Below are 25,367 nucleotides of genomic sequence, written 5' to 3' on the forward strand. Positions count from 1 at the left end.
ATTCAGTTATTCCACCAATAACTTAAATTCAAAACCAAGGCCAATGCAGAGTGCTTACATGAAATCCCATGACCCACTTGTTTCACCATCAACTAATTTTGACGGTTTCTATTTAGATGCAGTCATGGAGTTCTTTAGCTTTGAAAAGTTGCCCCATCCCCCGCCCCGCCGCACAGTGTCATACTAATTTGTCCTGTGCTTTAGCTGGCCTCCATGCCTGTCTGCACATCCCCGTGCTCCTCATCCAGTGTGGTTTGACGTAAATGTGCTCTGTTGTATGGCCCAGCTCACAGTCCTCAGTGTTAAGAAGTCAGAGAAATCCAGATCCGTCCTTCAGCCTCATCAGTCTAACATTAAAAATGCAGGCCATTGTCCTTTTACTCATAGGTCTCGTATTCTCAAGTAAATCTCAACAAACATGACAGATGGTCCTTGCTGAAAAGCCGGATGTCAATCTCTCGCTCCATCCGGTCTCACTGTCCTGTCTCGCTCGCACATGCGTCAGCCTGCTTCTTGGCTGGCTGAATGGGCCCAAGGAACATAAGCTCCCTCCTCCTCTGTTTAAACGTCAGCAGTAGGCTTTGCTCCATGCTGTTTGTGTGTGGAGTCTCTAAACAGGGACGAGGGGAGGGAGGGGCTGTGTTGGTGGTGGGGGAGTGTTGGCGATAAGAGCAGCCTGCCGTCGGCGACGCTCGGTGCACAGCGCATCAGTCCTCTGACCCTCCCTTAAATGGTCTCTCATAGGCATAATGCGCCTGTCTGGGGACAAGGGGAAAAGCTCTCACACCAGTCACACGCCAGAGGGTTAACATGCAGCAGCACTGATAACTCTTAATTCACACTGAAATCACTTGCATGTCAATGCAACCCCTACAATTTGCATATGAGTGCTATATTTGTTTGTTTGTTTATTTATTAATTCCCATTGCTAGAGATGGCCAGACAACCATGGTAACAAATTACACAATGAACTATGCACCTTGTTCGGCCAGCAGCATTGGCAGTAGCTATAAGATCGTGGCCTGCGATTTTACTCCTGTGATGAGCAGCAGACTCGGGGCTGACCCAAGCCTGCTAGTCAGTGGCCAGCCCATAACGCAGTCACGCAGGTCCCTGCCTGCTTCTGGCTCCATGTCGGAAAAATTGGTTCCGGGCAGAAGGAGGTCTATTGCGTCACTCTCACTGTGTCAGTGGGAAGCAAACAGAAAGGCAGGCTTGTCTGAGATATGTTGAATTGCTGAGGGTGTTTTGGAGCATTCTGCACTCACATATGCTTCTGCAGAGAGAGAGAGAGAGAGATTGGGGGAAGTAAAAGAGTGAGGGAGAAAGAGTTTAGTCAGTTTTTTAAAAAGTGGGCCACTGAACACATCATCAACCCTGCCCAGCAGCTCCACCATCGATTTATTGCAAGATCACAAACTGGTGCATGTGATTCCAGCATGGATCGACATCACAAACTGGTGTGTGTGAATCTAGTATGGATCAACATCAAGTATGGATCAAGTATAGTTCACACACTGGGGCATATTTAGTATGGCCCCCAAATTACTGAGACTTATCCTTTTAGTTTCTTCCAAGCCATATTGATCCAATACCTCTAATAATAGACTTCTAAAAAAAACACCAAGCCACAAATGTCCTTGGGGTCAAACTCTGCACACCCTTTTTCTTCCCCAGCCATAAAACTGGGATGGAAGCTTTCAGTTGGACTTTATATAAGACATCATGAAGCAGCTTTCTCTATATCTGTGGCCCTTATAGAACTGAGACTAGTAAAAAAAAAAAAAAAAAGGTTTTTCTCCAGAGGATATAGTCATTGTGTAAATGAATCTGTCTGAGGTCTTCACGATGTGCTTGAGGGGGGAATCGGATGAAGTACACTTGCCTGGTGCCAGGTATGAGTTCACTTCCTGGCCGTGAGTTGAAGCAGCATTAAGAGCCGGGGGCACGACCTGTGCGGCCATAAGATGTAATTGATGGCTGGGTGAGCAGCGGTGGTATCTGTGAAGAGAGAGTGGCCCAGTTAGACGTGGAAGCGGAGCTGACTCTCCCTCCCCCCTTCACCCACTGGGCTGCTGCCTTCAGGAAACTCCTCATTTATGTCCAAGAACTGAGCTCAAATGTCCAAACCCATCAACAGGAGCATCCTTGAAGAAAAAAAAAATCAAGTGGCTTTGTTATTTTGATGCTCTGACTGTCTTCCTCATGCATTGTCTGTCAGTGGTGTGTTCTCTCACTCTCTCTTACACACATGCATGAACACAATTGCACATCCTGCTTCCCAATCTCATTTGCATTTTTACATTTTTCAACTCAAGGTTTCTGAAAGTCTAATTATTTATTTAGCAGTTTGTTCATTTATTTATTTCTCTTGAACCAAAACTGTGCTGTCTCTAACTTCTCTAACACCTCAGCTCCAACTAAAATACCTGAATATACTGCTGTCCAGAAAATGGTAATAACAGAGAGAGAGAGAATCATGTCTTTTTTAGAAACTCTGCTGTTACATAATCTGCTGCAGTGGATGAGCCACTGTCACTTGCTCTTTGAACTGAAGATTTGTGAAAAAAGGATGCGAATTAAATGCGGTCTTACTTTTTGAGCATGTGGTTGAGGTCTGGTGAGGAATATCATGGCTCTCCAAGACAACTGATGCAATGCCAGTGCATTTGTTAAAGTAAGAGAAATAACGAATGAATAAATCGGGCAAGCCAAATCAGATGTATTTATATATATATTTACAATTTTTCAAAAATATTGTGTAGGTTATATACACTCACCACCCACTTTATCAGAAATGCATCCTAGCATTCTTTCATCTACATGCACTGGCCATTTGTATTTATTTTTTATTGTAGTGGGTGGTTTTTTTTTTTGTTTTTTTTAACCTCCTCCATCACTGGTCAGTTTCTGACCACTGGACATCTGTTGACTGGATATTATTAGACCATTCCCAATGCAGCAGTGACACTCACATGGTGCTAGCAGGGTATTTGGATGGTATGCGTGCGCCTGGCACTTAGCTGGAGTTTGTACACGTGTTTGTTTCACTGCTGAGTGTACACCTGTTGAGGCCTGCGTCTATATGCATACCTAATAAAGTGTCTGGTCAGTTTGGGCACAGCATAGATGCTACTAACATACTGGCCACTGAACATGTAGGTTTATTGCTTGGTTGCAAACCCTTGCAGATTCTTTGCAGTCACTGGCTGGCTTAGCCCTGTGGGCTAAAGATGTTACCAAATGTTGGGTATCTTCACTGGTCACTCTGTGCCAGGATAGTGCCATGTTTAACTCTGGCCTTGTTTCAGGGGCTTCTGTTAAATGTGTGTATTTTTAATAGTGTTCAGTGGTTAAGAGTTTGGCTGAATCTGAGCGGTAAGAAGCTTGCTGTGTGCTACTAAATAAATCCAGACACTGCTACTGCTGTCAGCATTCACGTCATCAGATCCTTGAGCTTCTCCCCACTGGCTAAACTCTTGGAGGCCAATTCTTATGCCTGCTCCTCATGTTTTGGTGTATTTGACACATCCGTGCCTATATTTTGGACAGCATTCTGCATATGTCCAGCAATTTTTCTTCATGATTGAAAGTGTTCATTGAAAGTGTTTGTCTGTTCATTCATCTTCTGACATCCTCTGCTATGGTGTGCCATGTTTTGTTCTAAGTGATTTCTTGTCTTTCAATCTTCAAGAAGCCCTGCTATGCTGGCATTGACACTTCCTCTACCCTCATGTCGAGAAACAATAAGACCAGACTGCACAGAAAAGTGCCACGTCTAGAGTCGACTGCATATATATATATATATATATATATATATATATATATACACAAACAAAGAAATATTCAAAACCATACACATACAATTATAGCAATTTTATTTTTGGTCTCTGTGTGTGTGTGTGTGTGTGTGTGTGTGTGTGTGTGTGTGTGTGTGTGCAGGTAGATTCAATAATTTCTGTAATGTCCTGGAATCACCTTAAGGTTATTACATGAACAATTGAACAAACCATTATACTTTTACTTATGGACTCTTCACAACTAGCAAGTGAAGTTTCGCTTGCAATGAGGAAAAAAAACAAAACAACTTGCTTTACTCGCACTCTGACCATTTGAGCATGAGCATGGGACCAGCCAAGGCTTTCACATTTTTCAATTCAGAAACAACGTGGGTGACCCGTTCTGGTTAATGACCCAGAGGTTTGAGCTGGCGGGGGCGCTGCTGTCTGCGTGCTGCTTTGGGAACTCATGAAGAGAGCTTTTAAGCTGCATCTTGGGGGCAGACCCCATCAGCCCAGCTCCACCCCCTGACAGGCGAGCATGTGAATGAGCTGTGCTCTTCACCTGCTTAATTAAGGCTTCCCAATGTTCTTGGATGGCTAATAGAGGCATAATGAATAGCTTAGCCTACTTTTCGGGTTGTTAAGGTTGTTCTAAGTGATCATGAGCAGTTTAATTAGACACCTTTGCAGCTTTATTGTGCGCTGACGGCAGTGAGTAGGTTCAGTCAAAGAGGGCTAATTTTCGGACTTCACTGAGTTAATAACGGGTTTGTGTGGGGGGTGTCATTTATGTTCTACCATGAGTTATAAGCTGAATACTGCTTCTTTTGTAGACCTCATACGGAGGATTCTTATGACGATTATATAATATTAAACTTTAATATTGGGTAAGGATGAAGGTTAAACCTAGCAAATCTAGATGTTTGTCAATTGTTAAAAGAAAGCTTATGTGGGAATTTTTTTGATGGAAGGAGAACTGATTCCTTCTGTACTGGAGAAATCACTGTTTCTAAGACTTTAGGTAGATGGCATAGGTGTAGCACTAAATGATAAAAGCAAATTGTGTGGCTAAAAACAGAATTGTGAAGGCTATTAATAGCATTGAGAAATCATGTTTACTAGGTAAATTTTGGTGTCTCCAGTTTGGCTTCTTGTCTTGTATCAGATGGCCACTGACGCTTTATGAGGTCCCAATTTCAGAAGTAGAGAGGCTGGAGAGGATTATAACAAATGCTATAGGGAAGGCGCCAGGGTTGCAGCATTGTTTAGGTAGTGTGCCATGGTATGGAAGAGGGATGTTGGAGCTATCACTGACAAGTTTAATTCAGAAATTTAAATGTGCCAAGGTGAATTGCTAAATGATTTTTTTAGGGTCTGAGGATGTGGTAATAAAATCAGCTGCACCAGTCACTAAATTGGGTAAGAAGTGGAATGTGCCATTCGCAATGCAATTAGCCAACATCTCGTTAAAACTAAGGGATGTCATTGGCCAGGTGAAATGTGGAAAAGCAGGTTTTGGGACTGGCGATTTGACCTGACCCAAAGCCTGATCCATGAATGAAAAGGCAAATTTGACTAGTTTTATTCACGAACAGGAAGAGCACAGAGCACCAAATGGCAGCATCACAACGAAAACAAGGACACTGTCTGCGTTTGGAAAATCTAGAGAAGCAAAAAAATCACCTGACAACAGTTGTGGGCAATGGATGTGAGTCGCAGTAAGTTTTTGCTGGGAGCAACATCCGATAACCTTCAACTACACAAAACCTTTGTTGGTGAGTAGACCCTAGTTGTAAATTATGTGTGGGGTTGGCATGCTGAAGCATATTTTATCAGGTTAGTAAGGTTAGCTGTAAGGTTAGTTTGTTGCAGGGATGATACAAATGGAGACAAAATAAAGTGCTTAGTGTATTAGCATGTTTATTCAATAGTAAGCGCCTAGAGGTTAATGCGTTGCAGGGTGGTGATGGTAATAAAGTGGTTAGGTTTGTGTGTGAGGTGCAATGTATTGGAGAGGGAGTGCAGACTATGAATATAGGTAGATAGGGTGTAGCATGTCATTGGAAATTGCTAGTGGCTGTAGTTAAAGAACCACAGGTCCCGCAGTGCATTGTGCCAACTATACTGAGGCCAGACATGCTGTTGTATCTGAACGTAAATGGATAGTTTATTTTATAGAGTTAACGATTTGGGAATGCAGTGGATGAAGCTTTTGAGAGGAAAAAGCTGAAATATGCAGATTTGGTGGCTGATGTGAGTGAACGCGGGTGGCAGGCACATGTAAGACCCGTAGAGATGGGTGTTGGAGGATTTGTAGCAAAGTCTGCCACACCCTTGCTTGTCCAGTTCAGCTTTAGAGGCCATAACTGATGACTCTTTCACAGCTACACTTAGGTTATCAGTAGCTGAAAGGGCTAGTCAGTGGCTGTGGATAAGGAGAGCACAGACTATTTGGAGAAATGTTTTAGGAACATGGAGGACTGGGTTGGTGAGTGAAGTGTTGTATTGTCATTGTATAATGTGGTACTTCCAGCTGCAACCGGTGGCACTGAGCATGCGTTAACAGTGCCAGTGGCCTTAGTCACCGAGGAGGCCAGTATGGATCTGCTGTGTTGGGGGGGAAAGCGTATGTATCTGTGGGGCTGAGTACGGCCTTGTTCACCAGGGAGGCCAGTTTGGGGTTAAGTTTAAAGAGTTGTGATTTGGATTAAAAGTGAGATCGGAGGGGGGTGTGGCTGGGACAGCAGACGTCACTGTTGGCCATTCTGGAGGTGTTGTGGGTTTAATTCAGTAAAACACGAAGGGAGGTGAATAGCTGATAACACGTGAGTAGAGCTTGAGACAATGTTGAGTGCTGGTATGAAGAAAGTGGGCTGGGACCTATATGAAGCTCTTATTCTATGTATAATTACAATTTACTTGCGCGCACACACACACACACACACACACACACACACACACAAGATGGCGAAAAGTAAATGAACACCATATAAGTATATAGCACATAAATATAACCTTGATGGACATCTAGTTCCAAAACCATTGGTGTTAGTATGGCCCATGCTTCAGGGAAGGCTTGCACAAGGTTTTGTAGCCTTTTGGGAATTTGTGCACATTTGGTCTAAACAGCAGTTCGATGTGGGGCATTGATGTTGGACAAGAAGGCTCATCTCACAGCTGATGCTCCCATTCATCCTAAAGTTGTTTTGTGTAGTTGAAGTCAGCATTCTGTGCAGGCCACTGGAGTTCATCCATACAAAATGTGTCAAACCATGTTTACAGCCATTCTGGAACAAGAAAGGGCCTTTCCCAAACTGTTGTCACATTATCATTACCCTTCACTGGAGCTAAACGATGTAGGCCAAACAACAACAACAACAAAAAGCCCTAGACTATTATCCTTCCTCCACCAACCTGTTGGCACTGTGCATTTTGGTAGATAGCATTTTCTTGGCATCCACCAAACCCAGATTCATCCATCAGACTGCCAGGTAGTGATGTGTGCTTTATCAATCCAGAGAAAACTTTTTCACTGCTCCAGAGTCTAGTGGTGATGTGCTTTATGCCACTCTAGCCAACGCTTGGCATTGGGCATACTGATCTTAGGCTTGTGTGCAGTTGCTCAGCGATCCCATTTCATGAAGCTCTCAACACACAGTCCGTGTGCTGATGTTGCTTCCCGAGGCAGTTTGGAAATCTATTGAGTAATGCAACATAGGACAGGTGACTAGGTTTTTACATTCTCTCTCATGCCAGTGTTTTATTTTTATATATATAGACACACACAAATGTTATGTTACTTTATAATAACATAATAAATGTGTCTTCTGTCTTTCTATTTGATCTATTTCTAAGTCATCAGGCAGGACACTAGGAAAAACACTGAGAAGTGAATACACACATGTTCAGTCCCCTCATAGCTGAGACAGCTTAGGTCTGAGTGATTGCCTCCTGCAGTTCTCTCACCCTTGCAGAACAGGCCTTTTGTTTAAAGCTAATTAAAATTTTAAAGAACATGACGTCTTAGGCTGATTATAGCAACCAAAGTTCCTATCGCCCATTACCTCCTACTGGGAGAAAGAGAAAGTGAGAGAGAGACAAACAGAGAGAACGAGCAAGCACAAATAGAGTAGCAAGAGGAAAAATCAATAGTCCAGTCCAGCGGTGATGGAGCTGGTGTCAGTCAGGGCCTGGCCATCGGATCATCCCCCTGACTGGAGCTCGATTAACGCTTCCCCTAGCAGGCTGCAGCTGGCCAGGAGCGGTCGGGTCCTCGACTCCCCTGACTCCTAGCTGCCCTACATTTCTCCTGTTCCGGCACACTCTCCTAATGAGTACACCCCCATGCTCTTCCACTGAGCAATGGGCATTTCATATTTAAAATATATAATATATAAAATTTAAAAAAAGTAAAAAATGAGAGATGTAGATTTACAGGGAAAAAGCATCTAGAAAGGAACTGTACATCTGCACAATTGTCAACAAACCTTCTATAAAGCATTGTTTTATTTTTTAGGTTTTTTATACATAAAAAAAATCCAGAGGCCATAATTAGGGTAAATTATGTCCATGTCCTATTACAGGGCTTGGATTTTATGCTGGTTCATCAGGTGAAGTGGAGATTTTATTGTCCTGTTGGTATATTTTGTTAGCAAATGTGGTGCTGCTCAGCTAAACATATCAGACATTTTTCTGGATGGCTTAAAATGCGTTTTATTGATCCGGGCGGGAAGGGCAAAGCATGAAGAGTGTATTTACATGGCTGTGTTCTTTCTGTTGAGAGCACTACCATTAGATCAGCCTCCAGGCCCAGTGTAGCAGCAGCTGTGTAAACACTATGACTAGAATGCTCATTTTTGAAGAGTGCCATACTAATGTGTCTCATCAGAGCGAGACTCATTTAGGGGTTTTCATTGCTAGGGAGACTGTTCTTTTGTCATTGCCAGGGAGACGCCAACTTGGCTCAGCAAATCAAACACGAGTGTTACACCGAGTTTAGCCAATCGCAGCTCGGCTCACTGTTTCAGCTCGTGCCAATCAGAGAAGCTCCTAGAGATTGTAATTGTTTCTAAACAGTGACAGGGAGTGAACTTCACTTACTGCTGTGGTGGGCTCGGCGTGCAGTGTCTTGGTTTGGGTTTTGTTAGCGTGCTTGTTGTGTCTATGGTCACATTCAGTTGCAGAAACCTTTGTGTCACAAAAAGGCCTGGTAAAATGTTAACAGTCCGTATTTGTAGTTGTGGGCCTGACACCTAAGATGGAAAGATTAAATGACACTTCATGGTAGAATCAGAATGAGAATGGGAGCCCACAACTCCGCCAACATTAAATGCCGACGCGGTTCAAACGGAGCCAACCGGGGCTAGCCGTGATGCTAGCTGATTGATGATTTCGCACAACGTGCGGCACCCAATATTTCAGGGATTTTTCTGTCATAAGCCTGTAATTTATTACAGCAAAATGTGCAGTTGTCAACAAAGTCTGCCGGCTTGCGGAGAGCCGCTGGGGGTCGTTCCGAAGGAGTCCAAGTGTGCAGTTGCCTGTGGAAACGGGGCAGCTTTCTTCCTTAAACATCGCCATTTGACATCAGGATAAGCGGAATGATGTCGTTTTAAGAGAAGTGGTTTTTTGGTGTTTTTGTTTTTTGAGCAGGCAGAAAGCGAAGCATGCGCTCCTCTTCTGAATGCCAAATAGCCGGCCCTCTGCTTTCCCGCCTCTAACGAAACTCCCCAAAACAGCAGGCGACTGCTGCACAAAGATGCTGATGAGACAAAAGACAGCCCCAATTCCACAGTGTGCCAAGCTTCTCAGCTCCCATTGCGTTGCAGGTCTTCTTAAACACACACACACATGCATGCTGAGGGACAGGTAGCCTTACCAAGCCCCGATGCTCTGTCAAGAAAAAAAAAGAAAAAGAAATTGAAAACCGTCACCTTTATTGAAATTAATGCCATGCGTCGAAGGCAAATCCAAAGTCATTTATTCAAACCAAATCCCTCTAAAGGAGAGAAATCAAATCTTAGCCCTTCTTGTGTCTTCCTGTTTGGCTAATCTCTGTCCTCTGACATTTCTGGCTCGCCGTCTCTGATTGCATTTATTGTTATTGCTAATCAGAATTCTTGCAGGCTCCTTGGCGAGTTTGGTGGAGGAGCAGAAAATAAAGAGATGGATAAATAAATAATAGCAAATAGCCTCAGAAATGTCAGTGTGCACCAGCAGGAGATGACTGCTGCATTTTCTTGATCATTTTAGGCAGTGTACTGTATATGTTATTGTTTTGGGTCTGTCTGCTCATGGCATTAAAAGCTATAGCAATAGCAGTTAAGAAATTGCAGTGAACTGGAGCTGTCTTGTTTCTTCCTGTGTGGTATACTTAGTTGCATTTATCACTCGACACTGTAAAACTGTATTTCAGTGGATAAACAGTTGGCCTTTACAATGCAGAACACAATTCTTGTTCACACAGACGTCCCTCTTTGTCTGTGACATCTCAGCGTCTCAGCTGCTCCCTGTGCCGGTTCTTTGGCTTCTTCCTCTCCTCATTCCTGGTGCCCTAGAGTCTCAGCTTGGCATTTAGCCTGCAGGAAGCCGTTTCTGAACTGCCGCTTGCTTTCCTTTTCCCCTTCCTCATTTTTGCCTGGGGGCTCATCCCTCACTCCTTTCTCACTCCCTGCCTGTCCATGTCCTTGTGCTGCTGTGTGGAGGTGACACTCTCTCTCTCTCTCTCTCTCTCTCTCATTCACACACCACACACACACACACTTCTCACTCTCCCTTTTTTCTTTTTGTCACAGATAAGGGAGGTGGTTTCTTTGATCCTTGATCCAGGTGTTTGTCAGAGGGGTGAGATGGAGGTGGTGGGTAAGAAGAAGCCAGAGAGCTCGTTATTCCCACACACAAAAGGAGACATGGTGGGGTAGGGTGGGGTGGGATGCAAAACAGGTGCTACTGTGACCCATGCAAGCCCCGGCAGTGTTGTTTAAACCATCGCCAGTGCTTCTAATAACTACTCATCACATGTGCCTTAACATCCATTTAACTTGGTAGTGCTATATTTAGAATGTAGATGTCATACTGGTAATATTAGCAGTTCAAGCCATTGTACATTCCTACTTAGCCCATCCCTGTGATGCACTGTGGTGGTAAAAAAAAAAAAAGAAGCAGCAAAACAGAGGACTCAAAGGAGGCGCTATGTCCCAAGCTAGAGGAGACGAAGATGGAGAGAACAAGCTGGAGATGAGTAGGGACCGTAGAAAGGAGCGAAGGTGGATGATGGGTAAATAGAGCCATTAGGGACAAATCTATTGCAGTGGGAAACAAAATCACATCATCAAACAGCCAAAAGAGAGAAATATGATCCTGCAGGCCTCAGGGATTCCAGCGCAGAAACGATAACCCTCCCCAGTATTTGTCTTTATCAGTCTGTCCTCACTCAGTGGAGGAGACGGCATGAGAGATAGAGGGCTGAAGCAGAAGAGGAGAGAGGAGGGAGAGGAGAGATGGAGAGGCAGAGGGAGGGACAGGAGGAGGAGGCTGCAGGGCTCCGCATGGCTATTCTAACACCACATCCATTTATTCCATTATCTCTCTCATACCCCCTCCTTTGTCTTTCTCTCTCTCTTTCCCCCACCATCTCTCATTCTCTCTCTCTCTTCCCCTCCTTTCCTGTGTTGTGTTCTCGTTCTGCACGACCACGTTCACACGCGTCAACGTTCCCTTATCTCAGGTGGTCCAGAGCGCTCGGAAGATTCATTCATTTTTATTTGTGTTTATTTTATTGACTTGTTTATTTAGATATATCTTTTCCATTCCTTCACGGCTTTGCTCGCCCGTGTTGTCCTGTGTTTGCATCCAGGAAAAGCACCTAGCTCTCCTTGACAAGATACTGTGGGCTTGTATGACTTCCCGTTCCCTGATATTTACACAGCTAGTCCTCAAGGACATTAATATAGAAGTAGGTGTCATATTGATTTCTCGCATACGCAATTACTGCTTTGGCCACTGAACTGCAGTAAAAGCACATACCCTTTAATTATTACTGAGTTATTTTGACTCCATAGGCCACACAGCTATTTTATTTTTTTAGTACTCATTATCTTTTCACAGCCTCCCACCCTGTACTCTCGACCTTCTTATGGTTTGGGAGAAAAAAAAGCCATTAAAGATGGGTTACACCACAAACTTATAGATCTTCCACGTCCACCAGGACTTTAGGGGTGAAGTCTCAGCATGCCGAGTAAGCCTAATGCTAAAGTGTGGACAGTTTGCATGTGGACAAAAGGGAGATGGAGGTGGAGAAAATATAAGAGGTTGAGGAAAAAAAAGCTGCAGGATGACTTTGAGTTACCCTACACACACACACACACACACACACACACACACACACACACACACACATACTACCTCGTAACTGTAGATGAATAGACTTTGAGGCTGAAAGGTACAGGTTTTTCCATTACGGATCCATCGGTCTGTCCTGTGTGATGCAAGATGCATCTAGATTGAGGGAAACGCGTTCTAAAATCGCTTGTACGCCACGCAACAGCTGGACAGCCTGCAATGATCCTCCAAGCTGGACTCAAGGCTTCACTCATGGCATCGCTGGCCTCTAAAATCTCTGTCTCATTGACCAGTGCCCTTGGTCAGAGTTTTTTCTGTCCCAGTGCCGTTGGTCAGAGTTTTTTCTTCTCTCTCTTCAGCTATTGCGTCCTAGTCCAGAAAAGCATGACCTAATAAGAATAATATTTTTTGGCAGGTGTTTTAAGCTCAGTTATCTCCCCATTCTTCTGGCATTGGCCCAGAGTTCTCCCTCTTTTGCAAGTTAAAAAAAAAAAAGTGTTATATATATATATATATATATATATATATATATAGAGAGAGAGAGAGAGAGAGAGAGAGAGAGATGTTTTGTAGTCAGTATACAGTATGTGTTGTGATTTTGTTAAGGCCATTTATGGGTGCTTCTATTTTTTCTGTACTTCCTTTCTCCCTCTATCCATACACGCGCACGCACTATGGTGCACTGGTACACCCGCTCCCACACAAATGCAGACAGCAACACCCGGTGGAAATCTGCAGTAGTCCACAGTAACTTCCTCTGTCGGCACAAGCCTGTTTGTTTTGGCCTGCTTCTTCTCCCCCGGCCATGTCCTGTCCATTAGGTCACTGCTTTGTTTTATCCAGCGTCCAGTCCTGCCCCCCATGCCAGTAAGCTGCCCGCTCTCTGAGGCTCTGGCCTGGGCCTCCCCCTCCTCCCTCCCTGCAAAGACGTGACTGAGGAGCTGAGCTGAGGTGAGGATCCCATGTTAGGGGAGCGGAAATGTCACATGGCCCCCAGGGAAAGGGCACACGGCCAGCGAACTCCGGCACACAACACGCGCAGGAGTGATGCTCCAGCAGTACGGCTGAGGTGCCTTCTGGGAATCTTTTAGAGCCTCTTAACTGCCTTCTCAGTGTTGTCAGCCAGTCACCCGCACGATGCGGTGCTTCACATCGGACCTTTAGGAGAGTCTTAAAACGATATTAAAGCAGGATGAATACAAGCCGTCATGAATGGCTGCTAATGCAGCTACTTCTTGTGCCCATGAGAGTAATGTGATGAAGGTGAAGATGATGATGGCCATAAAAGTGAATATCCCATAATACTGATGTCTCCATCTTTCTGTCTGTGTGTGCGTGTGTGTGTGTCTGTGTGTGTGTGTGCGTGTGTGTGCGCGTGCGTGCATATGTACGCAGCCCAGGGCATGGTTTTTCCTCCCCTGGCTCTCTGGGTGACGGTGGGGCTGGCCGTATGTTTGCTAGGCCTCCTTGTCGCCCTGGCTGCTGTGTGCCACAGGAAGATCAAAGAGAGCTGTGAGGAGATGCGAGCAGGTAAGGGCATGCGCCATAGCACGGGGGGGGGGGGGGGCATACTTAAAATGCCTCCCCCACCACACCACACTCCACCCCCTCTCCCTAGAGGACATATTACATAACAAGGTATGAGTCAGCTCATGAGAAACTAAGGGCCATACCCAGCAGGTGTATGTAGAAGACCTTGCCCTGGTTTACCTTCCTGTACCCTGTGGCCATCTAGAGGCTACTCACCTGAGGAACTGCAGTGTTCAAAGGCTTTTGTTTTTCCACACACTGATGTACATACACATTCTTGCTGCTGTTGTCCTGAAGATGTTTTGTAGAACCTGGTTGTTTGGTAGAGTTTAGAGGGAAGAATAGCTGAAACATGCTAGGTATCAAGTACGACACTACATACCTATGTTTGGGTTTTTATAATAGATCAGAATTGTAGTGCCGTTCTGTTTTAAAAATGGATTCAACTCATTTTTTTTTTCACAGTAGCTTTTCATCCTGTAAGCCATAACATTCTCATTTCTAGACTGTTGTCTATTTTTATTACTGACTTAGCTCTAAAAATGTTTCGCTTATATCTTACTAACAAACAACAGTTCATATAGAGATCTTTTCTTGGACCTCTTCTTCTCATTTTATATATTTCTCCAGTAGGCCACATCATTCATAATCTTGGCTGTAAATGCCACTAATGGGGTGACAACTTTCAGATTTTTATTAGTACTGCTTTCCCCACAGTTTTTGCCCATGCATTGAGTTCATGTATTGCATATCTAAAATTCTGGTTGCATAATACTACTGGAAACTTAATGCTGAATTGATCTCCCTGCTAAATTGATCAACTGCCTTCAGTACATCCAAAACTCAGCAGCTAGAATACTTATATCTACCAACTGTTCTGCACACATCAAACCTGTCTTTCAGCAGCTACACTGGCTAGCTGTTATCTGCAGGATTAAGTATAAAATCCTTCTTCTAACATTCAAAGCTCTTTATGGTCTTGCTCCTACTCCTACTATAATCATGGGTGGCAGATTCTTCCAGCTGCTACTCCAAACCATTGGGATTCTCTGCCATAATCTCTTTGTAACTGTGCTACTCTGTCTTCCTTTAAAATCTAGCTAAAAACTATAATTTTTATTTCTCATTATTCTTCTTAGTTTTTTCCCCTCCTAAATGTAAAGCATCATTGGCTACTACATCTGGCTGCCTAGTCAGTTTTGGATCAAGGCCTTGGTCAGACAGGTAACCAAGGACCTAATGGTCATGTAATCTTAAAACTTTAATAAATTGTCAGTCATAATTGATGAGATTAATTGGGGCACCACCCTCATTAACAGGGAAAATTAATTCATTTTTAATAATTCATTAATAATTCATCATTAGTTTGATAATGTGATTATTTCTCGTTTACCAAAAGATTTGAGTAACACTCTTGAATCACAATCATAACTATGGGTAGGTTTATAGAATAATCAAAGATATGATAACATGCATAAGCCCACTGACTGATGCTAATAATGACCAGAGGTATTGAGTTCACTAAAATCACTGTAGTAAAACAAACCATGTAAGCAATGTAACCAAACCAAAATGTAACGCAAATGAGATTTTGGTGGACTGAACGTGGCTAACTAAACAAAAAGAACAAGTAAAGGAAAAAGAATGAAAAGAAGATAAAAGAGAAAAGAAATATTGTTTAAGCCACCCGTAAGAACTAACTAGGACTGAGTAGCAAATGGGAGGAAGGAGTTAACTGATCCAGTGTTGGGTGTATAAACATTATTAACCATTGATACCAACTGGTAATGTAAGAAGTAAATGGCTTTCCTTATTAAACCTTGGGCTTGACCATGTCAAGATGTCTGGATGGCACTGAGAGAGTCCGATTTCTGTAGCAGTGCTGGCTTGGCCCTGTGCGAGTGATGTAGGCCAATAACACTGAAGCAATCAGGCTTTCTTGATCCACAGGATTGGATTTTCGGATCTCCATTAGAGAGACAGACCTTTTTCGCTAGGTCTTTCAGAAACAGGCGTCCTGGTATCAGTGGTTAGGTGGCCTGTCCTTGCATTTGATGACAATTCTAGAATGGTTCATGGCTGGCCAGGTGATGAAACTTCAGTGAGAAATTAAACAAAATAAACAAAGCAACAAAATAAAGTAACATGGAACTCGAGTCTGTTTCGGTCACTTAGCAAGAGGCTATTGGCTTAGTCTCAAAAGAAAAGCTTAAGTCCCGATTTCTAAGGGGTCTAACAACCTCCTGCATTACTCTCATTTCACACTGTGCACTGACTAGGAGGGTCATCATTTGTCAGGTATATGATGAGGAAAGGACATGCCTTGGTTCATGCAAATTCAATAGCCTTTGTTTTAAGTAGGAGAAAGAGTTCCAGTAAGACCTTCTAATAAGGTTCACTATGAGTCAAACAAAAGAAAATAATCATGTTTGTATCATGAATCAAAAGAAAATAATCACAATTTTTTACCTCATGGTGTTAAAATGAAGTTTACAAGCAAAACTATCAAAACATATGATGGGTGATGCGATTGGATAGTCAATTTAATTCCTTTCTTATTTTCAAATTACTGACTAATATATTTTTGTCTAATAGATTTCTAGTAAGCACAATTAGGAGTGATTAACAGTTTGTTTACATTAAACATGAGGTAAGCCACATACAAGTAAATTGATTATGAGGAATAATGCAACTTAATAATGAACAAGTAATGAAGAGAATAATGAAACAATGGAGAATTATCAAATGATGGAAGCAAACATACAATTTGAAGATCTGATTACCATTTGACATCATAGTGGTTTAAAATAGCAAGTTATTACTTTGAGAAGCTGTGGGAAAAGAAACATATATCTGTGGACATCTCTTTGTGGGTTGAGAAATGTTGGTTGTCCTGAAAAGGTTTTAAGTCTCATAGAATTTATGGTAATAGTTCCTTGAAGTATAACCAGGCTCTTAAAAGGTTCCTGCATTCCAGTCTGTGGTTTCATGACATCTAAGAGGAGAGGGAAGGGTTAGAGTCAGGCCAACATAAAAAGCCAGCACCTAGGCTGTTTTATGGCTTTGTTGCTAGGCATCATGGCACCAGAGGGGTCCTGGTTCCTGTCTGTGGACCAGAGATGAGAAGCCCACTATAACCAGATTAAAGTTTCATCACAGGAAGACGTTGTAGTGTAGATAAACAGCAGAAGGGTTGAAGGAGAGCTAGAAAAGATGTAAAAGGTGAAGGTAACAGTGGTTCCCATAGTAATTGGAACATTTGGGGCTATGACCTCCAAACTGTGAGAGTAGCCCAGAAGATTCCAAAAGTGTGCAGTCCTGGGAACAGCAAAGATATTTTTTTTATTTTTTTTAATATATATATATATATATATATATATATATATATATATATAATAGCGCGAGGGGGAGAGAGAGCGCGAGTGAGTGCTTTTCATGTTCCTTTTTCCTGGTGTTGCTATCACTTGGGATTGCCACATCTATCACTGCGGCACCATTTCCGCTGTTTATCAATATATCCATATAATTGCTTCCAAAGTGCTTCAACTTTTTCCTCACCTACAATCTTATTTGTGTGTGTGTGTGTGTCTCATATATATATATATATATGTATGTATGTATGTAATATGAGTATATATATATAATATAATGAGAATGAATATGAATGACCTGTGTGTAAAACATGGATGCTGAACTTCCTCTTTATGTTGGATAGCATTACTGATGACTGGTTACCGATTGCAACTAATAAAAATGTCATTCTATGCAAGGCTGTTTTGATCTACAGTCACTTTCTGTATTACTAATTGAGATGCTGCTTGTGTTTGTGGTGCCACCAAAATTATACACGTTGCTATTTTTAAATTAACTTCATTCATTGTATAGTTTAGGATGGACTTTACACCATAACTTGCAATTGTGACTTACGTTCAGCTGGTGCAACCAGCTGCAGGCCTTTATGGTAGGTTGCATGTTAGAGTCTGCCTGTAGTTTGCCAAAAGGCACTCAGACCATGAGAACAAGATCATCTGGTTTCATGAAATGAAAATTGAAAGATTTGGCCTCAATTCCCAGTGGAGTGTTTGTTGGAAACCAGGCACAGCGCATCACCTCATTATTAAAATCCCTACAGTCAAACATTCTGGTGGCAGCATCATGCCGTGGGGATGTTTTACTGTGACGGGGAATGGGAAACAAGTCAGGATAGAGAAAAAGATGAATGCAGAAAAATATAGAGCAAATCCTGGGTGAAAACCTTTTCCAGAGTGCCAGGTTTCCAGGTTCATGTATATTTTAACAAGACCAGCAAGAAAACACAAGCATCGCAATGGGAAAATTCTGTGGAAGTCCTAGAATGGCCCAGCCGCAGTCCAGACCAGAATCCAATAGAGCATGTCTGGAGAGACCTGAAAACAAGGAAATGAAAGGGTCTCAAAACTTGCCGTATCACTTGCAGTGATACAAATATCAGTAAGCGCTTTCCATTGTGTGGAAAGGCAGAGTAGAAGGCTACAAACACCAAACAGCCAGTGAGTGTCCATATGCAAGTCCTCCAGCCACCCAGACACTCTCCTTAGTCTTAGTGCTGGAGGTAGTCCATTAACTGGCAAAGGATAATTAGCAGCAGCCATTAACTAGGGAGTGGGACAGACTTGAGAGCAGGAGCCCAGCAAAAGACAGGGACTGAGGAGTGGGGTGATGGGTGCAGAGATTGAGGTATGGAGGGGTGGCAGATGTTTCTGGGGATGTTTTGTGCACTAGAATGCCACCACTATCTCAGCTATAATGAGTTTTGCTCATAGCAGAGGAGACATTTAAATAAAAGGTCAGTCTATTGTAACGCAGGACCCATGGGCTTTTAAAAATACATCTGCAACTGGAGATGGGAGCGTGGTGGTGCAGACTGTCTGTATAGAATGAAATGGGTTCAGGTGAAAAATGCTCATGTGCAAAATCACTAATGTTCTTTTAAAGGCAGCTCTGCCTTGGAGGCAGAGCTAAGGTAGCTAATTGGTTAACAGTCTTTGAGCAGAGATTAACGTGGTTGGTTAACAAGCAATGGCCAGAGGTTTTTAAATACTGTGTGTTCACCCCACATGGTTCCACAGAGCAAGTAGTGCAGCACTCAGCACAAGTGAAACAGCTGCTTGTAGTGGGAAATCTAAATGAATCATTAATGTACAACAAAATAAACTTTTATAAAGTTAATAGGGCATATTATTAGAAAAATCAATATTTGTTCAAAACATTTTTAGGATATAATGGTGGTTAACATCTTCGTCCCATACAACTCTTACATACTATTTCATGTTAGTACCTGCCTCAGAGGCAGCAGAACATTTATCATTCTGCAGCTTCCTCAGAAGGAATGTTGTCACTATGGCAACATTTACATGGCTGCATACACTGGATGCAATTCTCCTAGGAGGCATGGAATGAAGTTTTTATATTTTTATATATATATATATATATATATATATATATATATATATATATATATACATACATATAACAAAAACATGCCTTCTCTTAGACACTGCACAATATTAAGATTGCCAGCAAGTTATTAAGCTGCCATTGTTTAGCTAGCATTCTTAGCAGTTAATGTTACTTGACCTGCACAACACCTTGCTAGCTAACAATGAGTGAGTAAGATGCACCTTTAGAGGCTAGCTAGCTTGTCAGGTAGTTTTATGAGAAACTAAATCCATATTAAAATAGCATATTTTTCACGTAGTGCCCATACAACAATAAGCTCTGATGTGTATAAAAAAGATATGCTCTGCCTACTGTTATTTTGAATGACATTATAGTCTGAACCAATTAGGTTCATTCTGCCTGTTTTAAATAGTGATTTTGCACATGAGCATGAAGGTCATAGAAAAACATGAATGCAGGCTTCTACTTAGGCCTGAAATGACATGGGGTCATAGCCCAGTATAAATGAGAGAGGGGCAGGGTGGAGGAAATGACATAGTCCATTTCCTGCAGCCCACACTGGAATAGGATTTAGTGAATGGGTCACCTGCTGCTGGAGTAATTGAGCTGTTCAGTGAGCCAGTGGGACGGACACAGACTCCAACTCCAAGAATTCCTTCGCTGGCTTTCCCCTTTCAAGTCCGCTATGTGTCGCATTCATTTTACCATAAATATCTGCCATGTTTCTAGAACTACGATTCAAGTTCTCATTTGCCTCATGCAGTATACATGGCTGCATGTGTTCCATTGTGTCAGTGTTTTGGCTCCCGGTGCTCAGCGACCACAGCATAGCAGTACCTGCACACTGCAGGTTCTTTTAGAGCCTCTGCCCATGGGCATGCATGTTTGCAGGCCATAGCTGACAAGTTTCAAGTTTGGTTTATTCGTCACATACATAGTCATACACAGTATAACTCGCAGTGAAATGGTGGAGAGTGTTCTGTCCAAACTGAGGAAAAGACAATGAGGTAAAAGGAGTCGGAGCCTCTGCTATGGGCAGAACCAGGAGTTGAGCAGCACACATATTGAGCCCGCCTTCTCGTCCGATGAGAGTTGTTACTGGCTGGTGCGTGGACTGGAGTCGACACTGCTCTCGTCTCCTCTTTATGAGAAAAGAGTGTGTAAATAAACAAAGTTTTGGGTGAAGGACATAAAACTCCTTACAGTCTGTCTCATTTGACCCATTTGGAGTTAAACCCCCATATTTAGCTTTGTCCCAGTACAGGTTACTTTGATTTACTCTGCCAAAATAACGAATGCATCTGGGCGGTGGTCTGCAGTAGCCCCTGCTCAAAGGCTTGACCTTGACTTTACTTCTGAATGTGTTTGTGGAGATAGCTATAAAATGTCCAGCTCACAGGAAAGGAAGATATATACACACGCGCACTCTTATCCCCTGTCCCTGATATTTATTTATTTATTTATTTTTAAAAGTCTGCTCAAAAGTTGGATGGCAGTCAAACACAGGGACAGGTAGATTGTTATATTTCGATTGCTAACTTTTTATTTTCTTGCATTTATTTTTGTGTGTGTGTGTGTGTGTGGGAGTAACACTGAGACTATGAGAATGTCTCCCTCTTTCTGAGCTTGAGAGGAAGAGAAGGAGAACCAACACAGGGGCCTGGGTAGCTTTTAATGTATTCTGTCATATATTATACTGGTGCACTGAATATTTTGCTTTCATATATATGTTCAAGACTTGAGCTGTATGTGTATAGATTGCACCGAAGTAAATGTACATTGGCACTAACATCCGAATAGCTTCTGAGTTGCATTGCACTGCCTTTCTTTCTTTCTTTCTTTCTTTCTTTTTCTTTTTCTTTCTTTATCTCTCTTTCTTTCTTTCTCTCTCTCTGCACAGAAGAAGAAGCCAAGGAACTCGAGGAAGCCAAAGAACTTGAAGAAGCCAAAGGTCAGTCAGTATACACCATCTTGTCACGGAGTTGGACATTTATGATTGTACATGGTTCCTGAGTGTAATAATCCCTGAATTATTCAATAAAGGTGATGTTTTAGAAGTCTGATACCCAGATAAAAGCATTTAAAAATAACATGAGCGGTCCACAAAGAAAAAAGAGTTAAAAAACTTAGACTGCTAGCATTCTGGGTGTTCATTTACAGCACTTGTTCAGTGTTTCATTATCAGGACATGGGGTTGGTGCTAATGGGGTTAGACAACAGGGTTGGTGCTAATGTTAGCTATTCTGGGCTTTGGCTGGGCACTTTGGGGGAGATAAGTCATGTTTCGTCCACTTAATGATCCCTTATAGGTATAAAAGCATTTACATTTTTTAAGAAAATAGATGATAAATGTGTCATACAGATTTTAGTTGTTTGTAGTTGTAGTTGTTTAACTGATTTGCATATCATTAATGTCAAACAAAGGCTGATTTCTTAACCTTCTTAATCCTTTGTCTTTCCTTAGCTTGCTTTATGCACTGGCAAAAGTGGTAAAAAGCACCCCCTGTTTTTCTGAATTGACTTCCTGAATTGTTGAGTGAAAAGTTTTTGAGCAAAGGCCAGAGTAAGTATTGCCAGAGTTGCATCCTGCTCTCCCTGTGGCAGCAATGTCATTAAAGATATTAAAGATATCTTTAGTCTGATTGAACTATTCAGCCTGGCTATGAGTGGCAGAGTGGATAATATGAGATTTTAATAAGCATGAGGGTCAGAAATGGAGAAAAGAGAAGGAATGAGACAAAGAATAAAAGAGAGAGAAACGTATTGACATCTTCCTTGTAATGGAAGGCCCATGAATATTTAAGCAATGACGTTCGACCAACAGGGTCGAGAGCCTAGAACATTCCGCAACAGAGCACAGCCTCCTGTCAGAGTGGTGGCACTTTCAAGTGGATTTCCATGTCTGAAAACTTCATATTCACCTCATGATGGGGTCAGGAATGGGAGAGGGAGAGCAGTTAATCGCTTCTACTGTTTGTGAAGCTGATGTCATTTGAAAGAAAACTCCAACCCTGCTTCCTAGAAAAGAACTGAAGGTTTTTGACCTTGTGCAAAAGGGACTCAGTTTGCTTTTGCCGAACTCAAGATGTGTCGAAACGTGACCAATAACTCCTCGTTCTCTTGTGAACGGAGAAGCGGAAATTGTATCCACCCAATGCCAGTGACTTTAGCCCTTGGCCTGCTCAGGCGACAGCCACATAAAGCTAATGGAGAGTCATTGCCAGGATCCTTCCTTTACTGGTTCTAGTCAAGATGGCATTGTACCCATAGGCTTGATCAAGGCTGCATTAAGGATGGTTGACTTTTACTGAGAGGTGGTTAAGTGATAAGTGACTTCTACACTGGAGAGCATGAGGCCTGTGTGTGTGTGTGTGTGTGTGTGTGTGTGTGTGTGTGTGTGTGTGTGTGTGTAGATAGATAATAGCGGTTTGACCTCCAATGAGATGGAGTCACATTCATACAGCCAAGGTGATCGATGAAAGTCAAAATCTGAGTGTCGCCACCTAGTGGAGACAGCTAGTTTAACCAGCTTTAACTGGCATTTAACCAGCATGTCAGTTGGTTAAACAGAGGACACTTAACAAGGACACTTAACAAGGACACTTAACTTGCCACAAGATGGAGGATTCAAATAGTTGACAAGTATCAGCAGCTTGTGTTTGGGCTCATGTTGAAAGTTGGGTAATCAGAGTTGAACACCATAAATACAGTTCAAGCAGTTTCAGCCTGCATTTTAAAGACTTGTCGGAGTCCAACTGCAGATTAGCCTGCTGTATTAAAACAGTCTGACATACTAAACACACTAACACTAAACTTGAATTGCAGTTTTTCCTAATTGTTGTGTTGTACCCAGTGTCAAAGTGCTTCGACAATGGGGTGGGAGGTGGGGTGGAAATCAAAGGCTTCCCAGCAGGTGAGTGTCACTGGCCATCTGACTCATAGTTCAAAGCGTGAGGAGCAGAAGCCCACACACACTCCACATGCAGCTGACCTTTCCCTTGCTTCAATAATAGAGTCTGAGTACCAGAGTCTACACACCTGCTGCTAGAGCTTCACTTGTTGTTGCTTATAAATATATAACTAGAATCTCAGCTGGATCTGGATCTGAAAAAAAAAAAATCCAAACAAATTTCATACATGAGAAATATATAAATATATAGTGCTTTAATTTTATTTATTGAAACCTGAAATTTGCGTAATGACAGAAATATTGTTAGAATGTTTTCTTAGAATTTTCTTATGTTCTCCTACAGTGTAGTAAGCAATGGTATAATTAATATACATAATGGGCCAGTTTTAGCCAACATTACATGATAGTTTAGTTTATTTAATAGTGTTATATCGCTATAGCACTATTAAGTCAACTAATCTTGTTTATTTCAAAGAAATGTTGGTTAGGATGAACCCCACTTGATTTCATCTGTAGACCTGCTGATCCAAGCTACCTGATCACATGATGAGGTAACAGGAAGTAGTTAATTCTCTTTGCCACTAAATGTGACTATCACATAGAGCATGCTTTAAAGCGTATCCATTATTTGCTTTTGAAATTTGTGTTAATAAATCCATTGATTTGCCATTGCTAATAAATGAGTCATCATGGTGATCTACAGTATATGACAGCATCTTAAAAGTGCAATTGTTTTGGTCGCTAATTTTATGGTCAATAACTAATTATCTGGAGAACAGTTATTGTGACTATTGGCCTTTTAAAGCTTATTTAAGCATATTTTTTTAGACATGTACACTTACCACCTATTTTATTAGGGGCACCTCAATTGCATCTACTCTCACTAGCAACTTTATGAGCTACATTTGTCCTCCATGCACATTTTCTGAGGGTCCTGTCTGCAGTCCATGAATTGCTCTGCATAATTCGTTTCCCACCCAGTATCCTGTAGCCCCTTATTGGTTGGTTTTAACCATAAGTCTACTGCTGACTGCATGTTATTTGGGTGGCAGATATTTCTCAAGTCAGCAGTGAAACTGACATTGTAGTGGCTGGTGCACTGGTATGAGTGCATCAGGCACAGCAGTCTTGCTGGACCTTTTACTTGCGTCAGTGCCGCTGCTGGGTTGAGAGCGGTCTCGTCCAAAGATATTCAGCTGAGTTGGCCCAGAAACTGACCACCAGTGAAGCCAGAGGACTGCAAACACAGAGTCCTCATGGCCACAGACGAGCTATAGTCTATACCAGTGTACTAAGAGGGTGTTCTAAATTAATAAATGATCAAATATTGTGTTTTACTCGCAATATGAGTTATATCTTGCAATATGGGAGTTGCTTCTGGGATACGTTTCACTCCTGAGCGGTGACTTCAGCATTGTGGCCTCTGTCAACCATTTCAATACACTACACATCCATTCTGACAACAAAAGTTTATTTTTTCTGTCATTGTCTTTCTGTCACACTTCCTCTCCCTCTCTCTCTCTCCCTCCCTCCATCCCTATCTATCTCTATCTCTCTCTCACTATCTTTCTGTCTCTATCTGTCTCTGTCTATCCATCTTCTTCCTGCATCTCTCAAACACATTCACACACACACACATACATACATACACACACACACACACACACACAGAAACAGTGTATCTTCCCCAGTCCCTTCCACTGGCTACATTGCTAGGGAATTGTTCATGCCATTCATACCTGCTCTGTCTCGCCTGCCACGGTAACCCTCAGCAACCGGTCTCCTGTATCCGCAGCCTCCTGGGGGCTCTGACACACATCACACTCTGTGTTTTCACTCCTCTGCTTTGGGCTCCACACAGGGTCTCCGCATCAGCCACTAATTAGACAAACCCCTCTGCCCTCTGTCTAGTGGTGAGGGCAGCAGAAACCGCAGCGATAAAGCAGTAGAGGGAGAGAGAGATGCTTGGAGAGAGGGAGGAACTTTTAGAAGGGATGAGAGAGGTGGAAGCAGAGAACAGAGATGGATGGAGAAAGCCAGAGTCGTGCATAATGACAGCCATGCAACTAGGAGAACAGGAGGTTTGCAAAGTCCCTTTTGCATAAACGTCCCTGACTGCCGCATAAACAAACCTAAGATCTCCCCATAGGAAGACTTAATAAAATGCTTCGGCTATTTGTAAATGTTGCATAAAGAGCATGCACTGATGCATTTATAAAAGGACACTCAATGCATGTCACTGGACAGCAAACATCTGCTTTGTAAACAGAAGCAGATATGACGGCTAAGAGGCCAGCAGAGGCTGAAACCATGGCACAGTGCAAGATTGGGGTGCATTCAGGCACCTGATTTCTAATTGCCAGCGA

General features: G+C 42.5%; 1 protein-coding gene across 5 annotated transcripts in view; it reads left to right on the forward strand.

The window, feature by feature from the left end:
- cd276 (CD276 molecule) overlaps positions 1-25,367 on the forward strand; it is a 59,894-nt gene that overhangs the window by 21,331 nt on the left and 13,196 nt on the right. For 3 of the 5 annotated variants that reach the window (XM_035525230.2, XM_081715600.1, XM_035525229.2), the window contains exons 5-6: positions 13,518-13,652; positions 20,992-21,042. In XM_035525230.2, the coding sequence (XP_035381123.1) occupies positions 13,518-13,652; positions 20,992-21,042 (186 nt within the window). Of the gene's footprint in view, positions 1-13,517; positions 13,653-20,991; positions 21,043-21,555; positions 22,486-25,367 lie in introns of those variants that run through there. The other 2 variants (XM_081715598.1, XM_081715601.1) reach the window with 2 other exon arrangements.

Source organism: Electrophorus electricus, chromosome 6 (genome assembly GCF_041902795.1).
Source record: "Electrophorus electricus isolate QZ-2024a chromosome 6, ASM4190279v1, whole genome shotgun sequence".
NCBI lineage: Eukaryota > Metazoa > Chordata > Actinopteri > Gymnotiformes > Gymnotidae > Electrophorus > Electrophorus electricus.